Source organism: Sebastes fasciatus, chromosome 15 (genome assembly GCF_043250625.1).
Source record: "Sebastes fasciatus isolate fSebFas1 chromosome 15, fSebFas1.pri, whole genome shotgun sequence".
Taxonomy (NCBI): domain Eukaryota; kingdom Metazoa; phylum Chordata; class Actinopteri; order Perciformes; family Sebastidae; genus Sebastes; species Sebastes fasciatus.
Window position 1 is genome coordinate 2299073 of NC_133809.1, and position 18657 is coordinate 2317729.

Consider the following 18657-nt stretch of genomic DNA (forward strand, 5'->3'; position numbering starts at 1 on the left):
GACGAGCCAAAGAGGATTAAAACCCACAGATCCGTTATCAAACCTCCCCCCCCTCCCCCGTCACACACACATCCACACACACATTCACACACACCATCAGAATAAAAAGATGGGTTTCAGTTACGCCATCAGAACCACAAAGAAATATGATTATAGCTTCTGACAGATTATACAGTCCAGTACCCCGTGGTAGTTCACTAAATCAGCGACCTCTGCTGCTGATAAATTTATATATATTTATATATATATATATATACTTATATATACTTCTTTCCTCTATTTAGGGAAAACTATTCCACATATAACCAAAAATATGATATTAAGAGTTTTTTTGCATGACGGAAAAGAAACAACCTCTTTAGAGTTTTTCTGTAGAAATGTTCCCCTTAAACCAAAAAAAAAAAAAGATTCAGATAAAACGATGCAGATCTGAACAAGAGCTCCTTTTAGAGTTGACTTTTTTTAACTTTTAAATTTCTTTTTTTCTCTCTCTCTCTCTCTCTCTCACTAAGTGGCAAAAAACAGAGACATGCAAATTTTAGTTTCCAACAAACCAACAGAACAAAAAAAAGTAGAAATGAAAGAAGCGGGAAGCGTCCTCGAACAAGAGCGACAGGAAGTCATCGAACAACGGGAAGACGCCTCCTCGAAACCGAAACAGATCCAGAGTGCATCGCGACGCGGCAGTTTCCTCGTCGTCGAGGGGGTCGTCCCTTCGGAGACGTCAGTCGTTTAGAGTTTAGAGACGAGAGACAGAAAGTCTGATTCTCTCGTACGGAGCGCTACGAGTCCGTCAGGTTTTTAATTCCCTCCTGAATCCCCCCCCCCTTCCCTCTACGGAGAAGGTACAAACTGGCTGTAATACAGACCACAGGTCAGTTCACACAGATACACGGCATCGTCATCACACACACACACACAAACTGGGTAGAAATCAGACGTTACAAAATGATAAAAACATAAACAGACATGAAATTGGCATGTGGGACCTTTGACACAAATCGTGCATGTGCTGTCCTTTAAGGTTGGGTCAAAGTTCACGTAGTGGGGGGGTTAAGAGATCATTTAGTCTTTTTAGTATTTAAAACCAGAGCACCCCCCGACCTCCCCGAGGAGTTCACAAATCCACCACGTCTGAGGGAAAAGTTCCGGTTCCCTCGCCTCCTCTTACTGACCCGCTCTGGGTCAACAAAAGAAGAAGAAGAAATGCTTTCCTTCGCCCAAATGTCAAAAAAACAAATGTGTCAGTGAGTCGGTAAGCAGTCAGTCTAATATGTAGTGAGTCAGTTGCAGTCGCGGGGACTCTAAGGTTTAACTTCCCTTTTCGGTTTGTGAGCAGGAGAAAGAGGGGACAGGGTTTAAGGGGGTCTTGCTCAGGACCCCAGTGTGCTATTCCATCAGGTTAAGGTAGGAGGAGGCTAATCTCTACATCTAAATCAGACCCTGCTAAACGATTAGTGTTGTCGCTATGTGCCAAATCAAACTAGTTTCAGTCTCCGTATCATAAAAGGGGCAGTCAGATCCAAAATTAGTTCCAAAAAAGGTGACGTCCGATTGTAATTCTCTAATCCAGGATTTACCTCTCGGGATGAGCCGATCTCTCAGATTAGGTTTAATCCAACAAACGGTCGATGTGTCTCTGAGCCCCCGGAGCTCGTTCACCTCAATCAGCAGCTGCACCGACCAAACGGGTGATTTCATTTTTTATTCTAACAGCCGACCGGCGTTTTGTAGAGCAGAAGACGACCTCCAAGCGTCTGGCAGGCTGCACGCAGACAAACCACCCCCTCCAGACTTCACTTCCCAGCATGCTCCCGTGGCGGGTTAGATGAGCGGGTCGGGGTGCAGGGTGTGCTGGATCTGCTGGATCTGCTGCGGCTGCAGCGGCGGGGGCAGCTGCAGCGGGAGCAGGGCCTCCACCATGTTGTGGCAGTGCGGCGGCGGCGTGCCCTCGCTGCTGGAGCTCTCGGCCACCTCGCCGCCGTGGAAGAAGTAGTCGCTCTGCACGATGAAGGACTCGATGACGGCCTGGTTCAGCTTGGTGGTGGACAGCGTGTCCTTGTTCTCGAAATCGGGCCGCATCAGCGTGGGCCAGAAGCAGATGGACAGGTTGTCGGCCGTCATCAGGGTCATCTTGCTGTGCTGGCTCACCCTGCGGGGACAAACCGTGGCACAGGAACGGTTAACAAAATGATGATTCATCCACAAACTGGCATCAGAAACTACTGATCCGGAAGTTTCTGGATGGTTTGGTGGTTTAAGGTGCCAATCATCTAATCATTAATTATAACACCGTCCATCACAGATTAAATGCTTAAAAAACAACATTTTTTAAAAGTATCTTAAATTCACAAATTACAAATTTATGGGGTACATAATAAATAATAAGAACAAATACATAAATAAATAAATAAATTTATAAATAAAAAAATTATAAAATTAAATACATAAATAAAGGGAATTAATACAAAGATAAATAAATTAAATTTAAATTAAAACAGAAATATGAATGTATGTCACATTTTATCAATTAATGGCTACAATTATTTTTACATTTTACCTCTTTAATCTCAGAGAATATCTAAGTTATATTTCTTGTAAAATATGTTTTCTTTTTTGTAAATTTACCACTTTGATCTCAAAGAATATCCAAGTTTTTGTCTCATACATTTACCTCTCTAATCTCAAAGAATATCCACATTTTCTCGTAAATTTGTGTTTTTTTTTTATCATAAATTTAAAACTTTACGCTTAGAAATTTTGAGTTTTTTCTTAGAATATTACCCCCCTCCCTCAGCTCCGTAATTTATTCATTTATTTTATTTTTATTTATTATTTTATCTACAATGGCCCGTCATATATTACTCATATTACACTGATATTGCACATATTTTTTGTGTGTATACATTTATATGTATGTACTGTATATCCTCCTTGTAAATATAATGTACCTGCTTTATTTATTCATTTAGTGCTACTTTTATACACTTTGTTCTATTTTATTGTTTTATTCTAGTTTTAATATTTATTTATATATTTTGTGTGTGTAGCCTTGAAACACGACGGTGGAGTATTTTATAAGGAGGTTTATAGAGTTAAAAATGTGTCTATCATTGTGTATACCTGGGCATTTAGAGCAAAATCAATATTCTGATATTAATACAAATATTTTCCATCATTATATCAACTGTATGCAAAAACAAAATAACTGATGTTCAAAACAATGAGTTTACAGAAATACTGAATTATAAATACTGTATTAATAAATATAAACCTTTATTTAGGCCTGTATTAATCTGGCTCTCCTCTCCTGGTTCATTGAACTGCCTAAAAATGTGACAAACTTGATTTATTATTAAAATTAAAACCAAATCAGTGTTGACCATGTGGTTAAATAAACAGAATTAATCAGCCGTGACAACAGAATGAGCTGATCTTGTTTATCTAGTTGGAGCATCAGCTGACTGATGTTCTGATTAAATCAATGACTGATGAAGTGTGACATCGTGATTTATTAAATGTTTAATTAGATTAATGACAGCTGTCACCGAACACTGTCCAGCTGCAGGGGAAGCCGTCTGCTGGGAGACGACGGGGCCGATAACACCGAGTCATCACGCTCGCCAACTGGATTAGATTATTCAGCATGACGTGTGATCGTTTCATCAAGGCAGAAAATACAGGCGTGTTTTTACAAACCACAACAGATCACTAGAACCGACGGAGCAGGAAGTAGAACTACAGAGCAGGAAGCACTCGCAGGGGAACGGGACAGACTCAGCAACAAAACAAGGAGAAGACATAAGACGGAACCAGTGAAAAGGACGAACATTTCCCTCCTTCTTTACCTACAGCTCTACAAGTCTTCTTCTAATCGCTGTAAATATTCTCACTACGTACATTTCTCTCCAGGAATAATCCAACATCCAGTCATATTTTTAGTATTTTTAGTGTGAATTCATCTGCAAATGTACAAAAAAATAAAAAGGTACCGACACTCAGGATGTGTCGGCTCGATGTCAAAAACTGCATCGTTTACATCGCCGCGACGTGTCACACGGAGGGTTTTAAGTCCAAATGAAGACCTGCTGTGATGTGTTCACTGTCATCACAGGCGTACGTACATTTGAACGTCGAGGCGTTTAGCTGCTGCTGGAGCTTCATACTGACGACTTAACTCCCAACACACACACTGACTGACTGTGGAGTGTGAGTGTGTGAGTTTGTGTGTGTGTCCTGTATATGGGCTCAGAGTGTGTGTCATAAGTTTGTCTGTTAACTGTGTGTGTGTCTTACCTGTTGAGGTGTGTGATGATGAATTTGAAGACCTGGTAGTTGACTGGAGGAAACTTCTTCACGATCTCCCGCAACACCTGCAGACGCTCGATGTAGTCCACGATTTCTGACACACACAAACACACGCACACAAAGACACACACAGGGAGACAAGACAGAAGGCGTTTAACATTTTACACACACTCTCTCTTGGGAAACGGAAATTATACTCTCTGGAAAAACAAAAGGCTGAGATGCTGCCAAGAGCAACTCCCACGCTGTGCACACAAACTAACACACACTAAGCCCTGTGGGCAGAAACAATACTCGTCTGCATCACGTCTCGCTGGGTAAAAACAAAACAGGTCAGTTTCTGCAGACTAAGAGAAAACACATATTTGTGTCCGAGTGTTTCATAAAGTCACAGCAACACCAAACAGCTGATTCAAGACTGAATGACATTATTATTATTATTATTAAACTACAGACAAGAAATAAAACACAAAACACTTCTACTGAACTCCTACTTTAGGTAATAGAAGTAGTTTTATAGTTTTTACTGCCTGTGATGTTCATTATTTTAATGTTCTTCCTGTCATGTAGCTGACAACTGTAGGACATGTGATGTATTATAGTCTGTGTGCTCCTATTGTTCTGATGCATGTACTACTAACTGACTATATTCATTGTATACTACTTACATTGTTATTCACTGTGAGATGTTTGTCACCCTTTTGACTTGAAGACGTTGTTGAAGATGTTTATTTATTTTAGGGATGCACCGTTTGTAAAATTCTACCGATGTTTAAAAAGCTATTTTGCAGATGTTTTGTTGTAGTTTATTTAGTTTTTGTTGGTATTTATTCCCCTTTAGTGCCACGGAAACAAAGAAATATTGATTATAAAACTAGAATTAAAATTTTAATACAAAATATCACATTCTTGTGTAATACTACTCCCACCACGGCCGACTTTTTCTTTCACTTTTATTAGTAGACAAACCACCCGCTGTCCTCTTACGTCATGTCAGAGTCGTGTCCAGTCAGTGGCTTCTTCTCTGAATCAGATTACCGATGTTTGGCCGATAAATCGGTGAATCCAGGGTCTGAAATTAACTGTGTTTTGCTGTCTGCCACTGAGGCAGGTAAGTATTTTGTTTTGTTTACCACTCAGGAATTTGTATCTGCCACTTTGGAAAACTTCTCCTTCAAACAACTTTATTTATTCAAGTTTCTCCACTAAATTTTACCTGATTATATTCAAACACATAATAACGTTATGATTTACCTTCGCCCAATATCATCTCTAAATTACAAATTATATAGACAAGTCAAAAAGTGAAACCTGGGAATAATTAGTATGAGACAAAATAAGGAAAACTGTTGCTGGAGCTGCCGGTAGACGTGAATAATGTGATCTGAAACAATAAGAAACAAACAGAGAACGCATCCTGCTGTATTCCTGAAGAGTAACCTCTTCCTCTTCCTCTCCAGAGAATCCATCACTTCCCTGCAGGCGAAAGCTCGTCGGAGCTGAAACGCTCTGCTCTCTTATTAAATATTTAAAAGAGCAGATGTGTAATAAAAGCTTTTACCTTTTGGATTGTCACAACAAAGCTGCTTTAACACAACTCTGGATCTTCCAGACGGTTATATATGTTTAGATGCACATTTACGTCCGCGCACGTTAACGACTCACAGATTTATTCATCCTGCACGCCATCAATCATTTTAACGAGGAGCCGACGGCAGCCTTTGACCCTCTGATGGCTGTGAGAGGTCAAAGGTCATTAATGATAGCGCCATATATCAACATTAACTAGAAATATCACAGAATGGATCATTTACCATGGGACCAATTTAACAATTGAATCCCCTTTTATCATTTATATATATATATATATATATATATATACTGTATATATCAGTCTGATGGGGCTGAAAAATGATGTCCACACCGTGTACCCACAATGCAATGGGCTCAATAAGGTGCTAAAACTATAAATGGGGAGTTGTAATTACAATGTCATGAAACCTTAATGAACCCTCCGTCAGGAAAATGAGGCCGCTGCGAGTTTTGTTCCAGAAGGAAAAATAAAATATAGATTAAAAACAATCCTCAGCTGACATCAATGAAAACATGCTGCTGAACCAGAGAGTGAATGAATACATGAATGAATGAATGAATGAAGAACTTTAACAGGAAAATAGGAAAACAAATGTCACTAAAAGTCTGTTCAACATTCAAATTTACCAAAAAGACTCAATGTGACATTTTCTCTTCCTTTAAATTAAACAAATAATATACTGATACTAGAAAGTATCGCAATACCCTGCCGTTAAATATGTTACGACACCCCGTTTTATTAATACTGCTACTACTAAACTGGCTTTTGACAGCGTTTTAATATGAGCTTTTCTCTCATCAACTCCTCTCAGAACTTCATCGGAATTTATTATCGTTTTGTGTGTTGTTGTTTTTGGAAGCTGTCTTCGCCGTCTTCCGTGCTGCAGTACCACTCTCCGCCCGAACTGTTACTGATGTGCCAGCGGGGGCGCTGTTTTATAGGGATGCACCGATACCGGTATCGGGTCCAATACTGTGCTCATGCACTCGTAATCGTACTCGCAAAACGGCTCCGATACAACGGCACCGATACCACTTCTCGTCACCATCTATAGGGTCCTATGGAACGCGCTCACGCTCCACCACGATTACACGATACATTTTTTACATTTAAACATTTTTAATTAATAAAAAAAGACTTTTAAGTTCCATGTTCTGTCATCTATTATTCCATTACTTTTACAGATGATTTAGATTTTTGCTGTGGTATTGTTTCGGCGTCGTATCGAAGTCAGAATTTGGGTATTGTGACAACACTAAATGGACGCCTTCTGGCCACATTATTATTAATTCGAGGAACTTTCTATGAAGGCACACGGGATCATCTGTAAGTCAGTATTCCACTGATGTTGATGATGTTATTGTACATACGGCTGCAGCTTCTCTCGTTCTACACGTACAGGCAGCAGTCCCACACTTTTAAATTCATCTCCACCAAAACTACCCCTCCCCCCAAAAAGAATAATTTCCTGCCCAGGTTTAGGAGGTCAAAGGTCAGACTGTCACTGTCGTCTGAGAGAGGACAGGAGAGAGAGAAGGGAGGAAGATGTGCTGAAGAAGGGGACAAAATGAAAAAGGAAGTGAAGGACAGAAAGAGAATTTCCAGAGAAGAAGAAGCAGCAGCAGTGTGCGTATTTTTGGCTCATTAATCTGCTGTCGTCAGCCTCAGTATCACTAATATACAACCAGGAAACGCACACACACACACACACACACACACACACACAGAGAGCAGAGTGTAGCTGTGTGACATCCTGCAGCTGAAAAAAAGCCTCTTAAGAGTGTGTGATGTGACAGAAAGCTGCGTGAGTGTAAACTGAACTAAACTTCTGCAGCACTGAAGACAGCAGCTACAACAGACAAGAAGTTTAATGTGTGTGTGTGTGTGTGTGTGTGTGTGTGTGTGTGTGTGTGTGTGTGTGTATTTATCTATGTTTTCTTTATTAAAGGGCGGGTCCATCTGCGTTCTGTTTCATTTTTTTTCAAATGACACAGCTTACCAAATTGAGCTAATCAATAAGGTTAAGAATAATGTGAAAGGGTTAGTTCAGACTGACTTTCTGATCTGAACTAACGTGGCGTCAACAGCAGTACGTTGCTTAGCTTCCTGCCGGTACTCCTGTCTGCTTCTCCACACTGGGAGCACGCCGACCGCGACCGCCATCTAAGTTGCTGTATTAATACACTGACTATTAGGATGTGTATATATATATATATATATATATATATATACTGTACATGAAGCAGCGTCAACATGCAGAAACCTACGTCGGGAAGATACAGAATAATATGAAAACCTGAAATAGATAAATCAATAGATAATGGACCCGCCCTTACAAAGTTAACATCTAGGAGCCTATACGGTGTTATTGCCTTCATGTCAAAAGGGTATTATTTATATCAAATTCACAGCCTTTTCTATGAGGTGCTGCAGGAATCAGGAGGTGAGTTTTTGCTTATGTGTTCTCATTACTTAGTAAATCATGGCTCAGGTGTTTCTCAGACCTGAAGATGTTCAGCTTGTTTGTTTGTTTGTTTGTTTATTCTTACTTGCGGCCTCCACCAGCTCCGGGTGCAGGCTGTAGGGGATCAGCGGGTCGGGCAGGTCGGCGAAGAAAGCCTTCAGCGCTCCGGCTGCAGCGTTCACCGCCACGTCCATCACCACGAAGTCGATACTGTAATCTACAGAGAGAGAGAGAGAGAGAGACAGTCAGTAGCAGATTCACACTTAAGAGTATTTAAAGAGGACCTATTATGCTTTTGTGCTTTTTCCCTTTACTTTAGTGTGTCATAGCCGTCTTCGTCATCAAGAACAGAGTGTGCCGACTAAAAAATGAAGGCGTCACTGAGAGTCCAAAGACCAGAAGCTGCGTAGACTACCCCGTGTTCCCCTTTGTATACCGAAGCCCCTGTTAGGACCGTGTTAAACGGGAGTCTCAGACCCTGGGTCTGATAACCCAGGTTGACCCCACTCAGAGTCCGACAGGGCTTCCTGGGTCAACGCTTCAGTCTGAAAGGATATCAAAGAGCTGGTGAGTAGTGGAGAGGCTCACAGCTGAGCAGCAGAACAGAGCTGCTCTCTGATCACAGCTAACAGAGGTTATCATCAGTCTGTCTGGAGGCACAGAGGCCCGAGTGTTTCTCTGACGGAGCAGCAGCAGAGGACACGGCCATGTTTCTGCTCTGTTATTCCTGTCGGGAGAGGAGGGAAGCTCCAGCTCAACATTCACTTTGAGTTTGTGTTTAGAAAAGTTGTAGCCAGCAGGTCGGGTCACACACACACATCAAACCGGTGTCAGCGTTCTCATTAACCCCCCGAGGACAGATACAGCTTGTAAAGACCAGAGATACGGGATGAAAAAGAAATATACATGACTTCCTGTTTTGACACGCTGTTAACGGGCAAACGACGACGGGGAAGGAGGAGAAAGAGGGAGGAGGAGAGGGAGCGAGAAGGAGGACAGAGCCCTGAGGTAACACGACAGCTGTCACACTGAATCTGAAGGACTGCAAACACACACACACACACACTCTGAGCTCACCAGATATACTCTCAAGGAAATAAAAAGATAGGAGGAGAGGCAGCGAGGAGAGAAATGCACAACAAAATAAAAGGACAGAGGAGCAAGGAGACAAGAAGAGAACGGAGATATCAAAGAGGGACGAGTGTATTAATAAACACCTGACTGGTAATGAAGCAGAACCACGGTGACCTTTGAATCCCCGCCGTAACGGAGCTGCTCCCCGAGCAAATTCACTTTAATCTCCCGACCGTTTTGCATAAAAATAGATCCGGCTTATACGGTGGAAGTAGCCGGTCGCCGGCAGCCCACCACCTCCTCTCTCACTGACAGAGGAGCTAATTGGCTGTAATGGTGCTTTTCACACACAGATGTGATCCAGCTGCAGCGAGGAGAAGGACCGCGGGACGCAGAAATATACATCCTGACTACGTTTACTTATGATGTTTGAGAACAGCACCATGTCTGCACAGAGACGGCAACTCTGCAGCTCTTATCTCCGATCGGTTCATTGTGGTATTTTGGGGATGATTTGCCATTTGGTGACATTTATTTCTCTGCATTTTAAGATCCACAGGAAGATTAAAAACACACTTTATTCTTTTTACAGCAGAACTCCAAGCCGTTACGTTGTACGCTCGCGATGATGTCATAATGTTACGAACGAAACTATCAACACCTTTGCAATCTGCCCATAAATATAAGCATATTTCAAAAACTACATTCAGAAATTTAATTAATTTATGACAGAATTTCAATACTTTTATCAATTATTATGGTTTATTGACTTACGTAACCTTTTAGCTGAGGTTGTACAGATTTTAGGGATATAAAGCATTTGAAGATACTCCCAAGACATGAAATAAAAATAAGCAAAAAACACCAATGTAGGCACTGGCAGAGCATTTCTACTGCACAGTTCAAAGGGTAATTGTTTTTGACCTACGCACTTTGGCTTGTAGCCGCCATCACCGTCATCATACAACACATTACAAAGAACATTTATTAGGGCTGTCAATCAATTAAAATATTTACTTTTAATAATCACACATTTCTTATATGTTCAAAATGTATCTTAAAGGGAGATTTGTCAAGTATTTAATACTCAGTTTTAAAGCTAGAGTGAAGATACTGGTATCATAAAACTAGAAAACCTGATGAATCCATCGGTACCAACCATGTCAGACTAGCTGGTCATGAAGGAGGTTAAATAACACTCTGAACTGTCATGTCCATATTCAAAGGGGTCCCTTGACCTCTGACCTCCAGATCAGTGAATGTAAATGGGTTCTATGGGTACCCACGAGTCTCCCCTTTACACACATGCCCACTTTATGATAATCACATGCAGTTTGGGGCAAGTCATAGTCAAGTCAGCACACTGACACACTGACAGCTGTTGTTGCCTGTTGGGCTGCAGTTTGCCATGTTATGATTGGAGCATATTGTTTTATGCTAAATGCAGTACCTGTGAGGGTTTCTGGATCAATATCTGTCATTGTTTTGTGTTGTTAATTGATTTACAATAATAAATATATACATACATTTTGCATAAAGCAGCATATTTGTCCACTCCAATGTTAAGAGGATTAAATACTTGACAAATCTCCCTTTAAGGTTCATTTTGAACAGATTAATTTGCCATTCATCGCGATTATCTCCGTTTAAAACTGAGCCCACTATCAGGTAAAAATCGCAATTTGCACAGTGACGACACAAATTCATTAGATATAATAAAAAATACATAATGCAATAAATAATCAAGGTGAGGCTGATAAAACAAGCAAGTGTCCGTATTTCAGCGTCTGGCTGTAGAACGAGTGACGCCGCCGACTGAGTGCCGGTGATTTCTGCCTGTGGTGACTTTATTTATTCTAACAGCCGGTTTGGCAGCTCACCAGCCCTCGTGTTCAGGTTGGATTCTGCTCCGCGGGGGCATGTGTTTCTCTTTAAGCACTTTGTGCTGCGTGGTCAGGTTTGGATTCTGCGGGTTGAATTTATTGCACACATCACTCAAGCGCTGCTCGATTGGTAACATGCTTCCCAAAGAGTTCTCAAAACGTTCATGGGAAAATAATTTAGAATCTGTGAAAAAGAACCGGCGGCGGCGTCTGCGCTTTGAAAACTCCGGTTACACATGTGCTCCTTCTTCAGGTTTCTAGAGTAGCTGGAGATGTATTTATGAGGTTCTGCATGTGTCTGTGCAGCTGTGAGTGTTTTACCTTGATCAAACTGTTTCTGGATGTTGTCCTGGTCCGTCTTGTTCCCGCTGACGCGATACAGACCTTCCGTCGTCAGACCTGCACACACAAACATCACACACCTTCAGTAAACAGCTCGGACACACTTCATATAGTACATGTGGAATTTATAAATAAAAGCATCACACCAAAAAATAAAAGTGCTGAATTTAAACAGATGGACCAACAAGGGGCAGAGAAACGGGTTCCATCTAATGTGGTTTTCTGTAAAAACAACATGCTGAGATTGTTTTGGATTAAAGGCTGAAAACTTACACGCCATAAATTCCAGAAACTTTCAGAACTTTTCTCCTTCGAGGTTTTAACAGCCTGTGAAACAGAACTCACTGTTTATCACGACTAATTTGATCTTTTTCTCATTAAATTCTTGATAATTTCTGGTTTCCTGTGCATGTGCAACCTGTGAAAGGATCATTAAAAGATGTTTGTGGTTTGTTGCGTTCATCAGTTTACTTTGAGGCCACCAGTTGAACCAGTGATGAAAACATGGATACATTAATAAACAGGAATGACACTAAAAATTAGGATGATTTTTTACGATTTTGAAATAGATCTTTTAACGCCAGAATCGATATCTTTGCCTCACATGTTAAACCCAGCGTGGTAAACACTACACATACAGTAAAGGATGGAAACACTTTGGGTTTCACACGTTGACAGGAAAAGCAGAGATAGGCGGGCTTCTAAAAACAAAGGCCAAAATATGTCCGAAAATAAGTCCGAACAAAGGCTGAAAAAAGTCAGAAAAAAGGCCAAAGTATGTCCGAAATATGGCCCAAAAAATGTAAAAAAAAAAGTCAGAAATATGTCCCAAAAAATTGCAGAAATATGTTCAAACAAAAGGCTGATATATGTCTGAATAAAAGTCTGAAAAACGTCTGCAATATTTCCAAGAAAGGCTAAAAAAAAAAGCCCAAAAAATGCAAAAGTATGTCCAAAATATGGCCTAAAAAGGGGAAGAAATATGTTCAAACAAAAGTCAGAAAAAAGGCTGATAAATGTCTGAATAAAAGTCTGAAAAACGTCTGAAATATATCCGAAAAAAGGCTGAAAAATGTCCAAAAATAAGCGGAAAAAAGTGTGAAAAAACAGGAAACGTCCAGATACTGACATTTCTGTTCTCTGCATTGAAACGGCCCCGATGGAGCTGACCATGGATGGATAAAGAGAACGGAGCTGACGGGAGAGCTAGAGACCACCTTGGAGAAGTTAGAGGAAGTAGACACGTGGGACTACGTCCGCTTTTCAAAATAAGGCATTAACAAAGGGAACTGTATACAAAATACATCTATGGAAATAAGATTGATGGATTATATTCACCAGAAGTATAAAACATTACATGTCCCTTATAAATTAAAAAGAAAATACCACTAATCTGTGAGGGAAATGTCTTTATTCTTTGATTTTTGAGTTGCTGGATAATAAATAATTCCCGACAATGACTGATATAGCAGTGGTTTGCCTCAACAGTGTTAGTTTCTCCAGCATGTGGTCAGATTTATTCATAATTCAATATCAGATGTGAAACAACATGAGCCATTACTTATTTACAAGAGGAACAATGTCAACATGAAGCAGCCGCTACAGAAAACCAAAGACTCATCCTTCTGAGGTCGTTAATATCCACAAATAAATCAACAGCAGATAAACGGTGAATAAACCATTTTGTGTCTGAGCCTTCAGCTGGTCTGAGAGCAGCATTTCGACCGTAAGTATCGCAGCCAGCTGGCACCTGACAGCTGATCTCAGACCAGCACATATGGAGACAGTGTCTTAATTAGAGCTATAATGTGGCTGCAGGGATGAACACAAAACAGACACACACACACACACAATCCATACAGGTTGTAGTTCTGCTCTGTCGCTGCTGCAAGGTCATCCACACTGCAGTATACATGCCTCTGTGTGTGTGCGTGTGTGTGTGTGTGTGTGTGTGTGTGTGTGTGTGTGTGTGTGTGTGTGTGTGTGTGTAGAGGCAGTTAAGCAGAGACAGTATTATGTAAATTCAGCTTTAATGGATTCAAGTAAATGTGTCAAGTGTGCACCAGTGTGGGAGTGTGAGTGTGTGTGTGTGTGTGTGTGTGTGTGTGTATCTGGATGTTTATCTGTGAATACTGGGGTCTTTGTGTGTGCGCCTTTGTGTTGACTCAGGTGTGTGTGTGTGTGTGTGTGTGTGTGTGTGTGTGTGTGTGTGTGTGTGTGTGTGTGTGTGAGCTCTTAAGTTACCAGAAATCTGAGGAAAGCAGCGTTTCTGTTAAATGACGTCAGTCTAATCAGCAACCCACTCGACCCAGTTTGTGTGTGTGTGTGTGTGTGTGTGTGTGTGTGTGTGTGTGTGTGTGTGTGTGTGTGTGTGTGTGTGTGTGTGGAAAGCCTTTAATATGTTCTGTTGCTGCACATTCAATATGCTTATATTACTATATTAGTGAGGACTGACTTCGACCTTCAGGCCTGGTGACATTATGATGTCAGATAAGTTACACGAGGGGAGCAACTCCTTGTTGGAATGTTTCATCTGAAGCCTCCCGAGTCACAGTCATGTGACTCTTCTGCAGATTCTGGTTGTTCCTGATCTGTTTTCTTCACACAATAACGTGGCAAAAAACACTTCAGGGTTTCACGTCTCACAGCAGACTGAACACTGAGACGTCAACCACGAAACCACAAACTCACCCACCGAGAAGCTGATTTCCTGAAGTGGGATTTTTAATCGCAAAATGAGCTGAAAATGGCTCAAATTGAAAAATGAGCAGGGTTGTTTTTTCCCTGTTGTATTTACCACAATTTCTATTTACATTAACGTGAATTGTTAAGACCTAAAACTTGCATCGGCCGACACACATTGTACCAGCAGTGAAGACGTTAAAGATGTCAGTTACCATCTAATATCAGATATTCCGTAAGTCAATATGTACCTGTGTGTATGAGACTCTGAAGGTCACATGAAACACACTGCAGCTCTCCTCTGTAACACTGGCTTGTACTCAAATGTGTTTTCTTTGTAGGAGAAACAGAGTCGGCTTCTGTGAACCTGACGATAAAGTGTAATCTAATATAATATAATAATCGGACACATTAATCTTTTTAAGTTTTCTAAGATTCCATCTTCTTGCCAAATTCCTACTTGTTGGAAAACAGCTCATTTCCAGTGGTTATGTCGCGCTGATTACGTCATCACAACATGTCTATTTCTACCTCTTCTACCAAGTCAAATTCCTATTGTTTAAAGCTTAAAATCAACCCATCACTGATCCATATCAATGGGAAGTACATCATATTAAGGAAGTAATGTTCTTTCTTGTAAAAACGTTCACTTGGCATAACGTTGATCTATAAAAATCAGCCGATAACCATCAGTAAACAAACCATTTATGTGTATATATTAGGGCTGTTAATCAGTTAAAATATTTAATCGCAATTAATCACACATTTTTTATCTGTTCAAAATGTATCTTAAAAGGGAGATTTGTCATGTATTTTATATTCTTATCAACATGGGAGTGGGCAAATATGCTGCTTTATGCAAATGTATGTATATATTTATTATTGTAAATCAATGAACAACACAAATCAATGACAGATATTGTCCAGAAACCCTCACAGGTACTGCATTTAGCATAAAACAATATGCTCCAATCCTGACATGGTAAAATGCATGTGATTATCATAAAGTGGGCATGTCTGTAAAGGGGAGACTCGTGGGAACCAATAGAACCCATTTACATTCACATATCTGGAGGACAGAGGTCAAGGGACCCCTTTGAAAACGGACATGACAGTTTTTCCTCATCAAAATTTAGCGTAAGTTTGGAGCGTTATTTAACCTCCTTCATGACCAGCTAGTATAACATGGTTGGTACCAATGGATTCATCAGGTTTTATAGTTTCATATGATACCATTATCTTTTTTTTCTTCAGCATTTTCCAATTTTTTTTTTAGACATTTTCACAACTTTTTTTCAGACATTGTATTCAGACATTTTTTCAGACATTTTCCAGACCTTTTTTTAGAGATTTTTTTCAGACTTTTTTTTTTTTTTTATATACCTTTTTCAGATATTGTTTAGACTTTTCTTTTGCAACATTTTTTTAACGGAAATTTTTTCAAACTTTTTTTCAGACTTTATTTTAGACATTTTATTCAGACATCTTTTTCCAGCATTTTTCAAACTTTTTTTCAGACATTTTGCAGACTTCTTTTTTTTTTTTTTTTTACCTTTTTCAGATATTGTTTAGACTTTTCTTTTGCAACATTTTTCAGACTTTTTTTCCCAAGATTTTTCAAACTTTTTTTAGACATTTTTCAAACTTTTTTTTAAGGAAATTTTTTTCAGACTTTTATTTTTTTTTCCCTTTTTCTGTCATTGTTTAGACTTTTCTTTTGCAACATTTTTCAGACTTTGTTTTTATGGAAATTTTTTCAGACTTTTTTTTCAAACTTTTTTTCTGACATTTTTCAAACTTTTTTTAGACATTTTTTTCAAACTTTTTTTCTGACATTTTTCAAACTATTTTCAGACATTTTGCAGACTTTTTTTTTTTTTTTTTTACCCTTTTCATACATTGTTTAGACTTTTCTTTTGCAACATTTTTCAGACTTTTTTTAAGGACATGTTTTCAGACTTTTTTTCCCAAAATTTTTCAAACTTTTTGTTTCTGACATAGCTTTAACACTGAGCCCTCTACAACCTAAAAATCATAAGTTGCGTTAATGCGTTAAAGAAATTAGTGGCGTTAAAAATAATGTGTGTTTATTATTACGTTTTGACAGCCCTAGTTTATACACAATTATTGATCACTATTTACCAATTTAATCGCATTTCCTGTACTGTTCATGAAAAGTACTATCACACAGGTAGGTAGTTCATTTGTACTACTCTTCCATGTGCCCTGAACGCAGCATCACTCATTCACCTCTCACTTTATAATGACCCGACCAACCAGCCCCCTGACAAAATGTCACCACCCTGCACATCCCTCTGTCCTTGTGAGGACATTTGAGTCTCAACAGGATGTACACACAAAGCACACATAAATACACACACACACGCACACATAAATACACACACACACACACACACACACACACACACACACACACACACACACACACATACATACAAAGTACGCACACACACACACACACACACACACACAGAGCGGACCTGAGGGGAAGGAAGCTAACAGAGGAGCTCATGTTTGCATGTTGGGATCTGATAAGACTCGCCCTGCTGTGATATGATCTAATATCCTGATACACACACACACGCACGCGCGCACGCACGCACGCACGCACACTCACTTAGTGTATCACACTTCCTCTCATCACTATCTTTTTATCTTTATCTTATCTCAAAGCTGTCTCTCTCACTCTACCTGTCTGTCTCTCTCTCTCTCTCTCAGCCCATTGGCCAGTTGCCACCGTTATTTTATTGCCGTGACAACCATCTGCTGTGGGAGGGGACAGGAAGCCAGTTCAATAAGCGAAAGTCAATCATCGTCTATTTTTAACTCTTATTTCACCAGGCAGAGCTTGTTCTTCTCTCCCTCCCCCCCCCGTCTGAAAGTCAACGCTGACATTGATGAATTATACAACTCCTCGTTTCAATGCCCGTTTTATCAAACGATTTTTAACTCTCCTTTCAGATTAAAGCTACGTGAACTTAACAGATTCAAATTCTTATTTGACATGCAAAAAATATCCATAAAACCTTTTGCCATAATAGTAAATATTTGGCCTCGCTAAATGTTTTCAGCTCGCTTTACTTGCACGAGTTGGACCGCCAGAGAGGAGGAGGAGCTTGTCTCCATAGATACAACAACTTTTCTTTCCTCCATCAACCATGGAAGAAATAACCACTGTTGCTGCTTTGTACATGTTGAAGTCCCAGATATGTCAGAAAACCAAACGCTGTCGTGTCTGGGTTCATAACGTCACCCGGCGGCAAGCTGTATTCACATACAGTACCATTACACTGACTGTAACTAGCAAGCCACACGTCTCTACTGCGTTATGAACCCAAAATAAACAGATTGTGTTGTGATTTAATATCAATAAACAGATCAAAATGATGCTGAAATAACTACATAATGATGCAGATTTATAAAGTCTGAATTCATGCTTTGTCAGGTCTGTTACCATGACGACAAGCAAACAACTTTTAAAATGCTTGTTTTCTGAATGGAGTCTGGATGGATCAGTGCCAGGCTATGCAGCTGCTCCATCAACACTCAACATAAAGCCATCTAGAGACGTTGTTGTTTCTACCGTAGACAGTCGGAGGTTTCTACACAGAGTTTGGTCTGCTCTCTGTACAGATATGATGATATCATTTATTTATGATTTAATTCCTCGATTTCTGAGTCAACAACGTCAGTGACGACAGGAGGAGACTCAACAGTGAATTTCTCGCTCAAGTTTTTATATTTTAACTCCTGTGAATATTTAATTTTCCTTTTTCCTTTTATTACTTCAGTAGTGTTCTTTGTGTGTTTATAAATCGTTTATCATACTTAACATTGTCATATTGTAAATTTGTAATAGGTTATGCATGCATTTCCAATTGTATTTTGTATTAATTAAAAACCTAATCAAATATACTTTGGTGGGGAAAATAAGCTACATAAACTTACCAAAATGAATGATGATTTAGATTATTTTAACAAACATTGATATCAGGAATCAATCACGATTATCGAGTTTATTTTCCTGGGTCATAAAATAAATTTTCTGTCTGCAGCGAAAACCAGATTATATGTTCCAAAAACAGAGCTGATGTGTTCAATAAAATCTGACTGATTCTATAAAAATAAATAACTGTGACCTTGTTGAACACACACAGAGAGTGACTGTTGTGATAAGTCGCCCTGAGGAAAAGATCCAAACACACACACACACTATAAAAAGCTTAACAATCCCTGCTGTTGTTCAGGGACTCATTCAGAGACAGTTTGAAGACTGAAAGCAGAACTGT

At 39.7% G+C, this 18657-nt stretch overlaps 1 protein-coding gene across 1 annotated transcript in view; it reads right to left on the reverse strand.

Annotated features, from left to right (window-relative positions):
• Window positions 1–474: 474 nt before the first annotated feature.
• The window catches only part of arhgap5 (Rho GTPase activating protein 5), a 58559-nt gene continuing 40376 nt past the window's right edge, over window positions 475–18657 (reverse strand). The window contains 4 exon segments of the mRNA XM_074661222.1: window positions 475–2152; window positions 4297–4402; window positions 8452–8583; window positions 11645–11722. Of these exon segments, the coding sequence (XP_074517323.1) occupies window positions 1825–2152; window positions 4297–4402; window positions 8452–8583; window positions 11645–11722 (644 nt within the window). The 3' untranslated portion in view covers window positions 475–1824.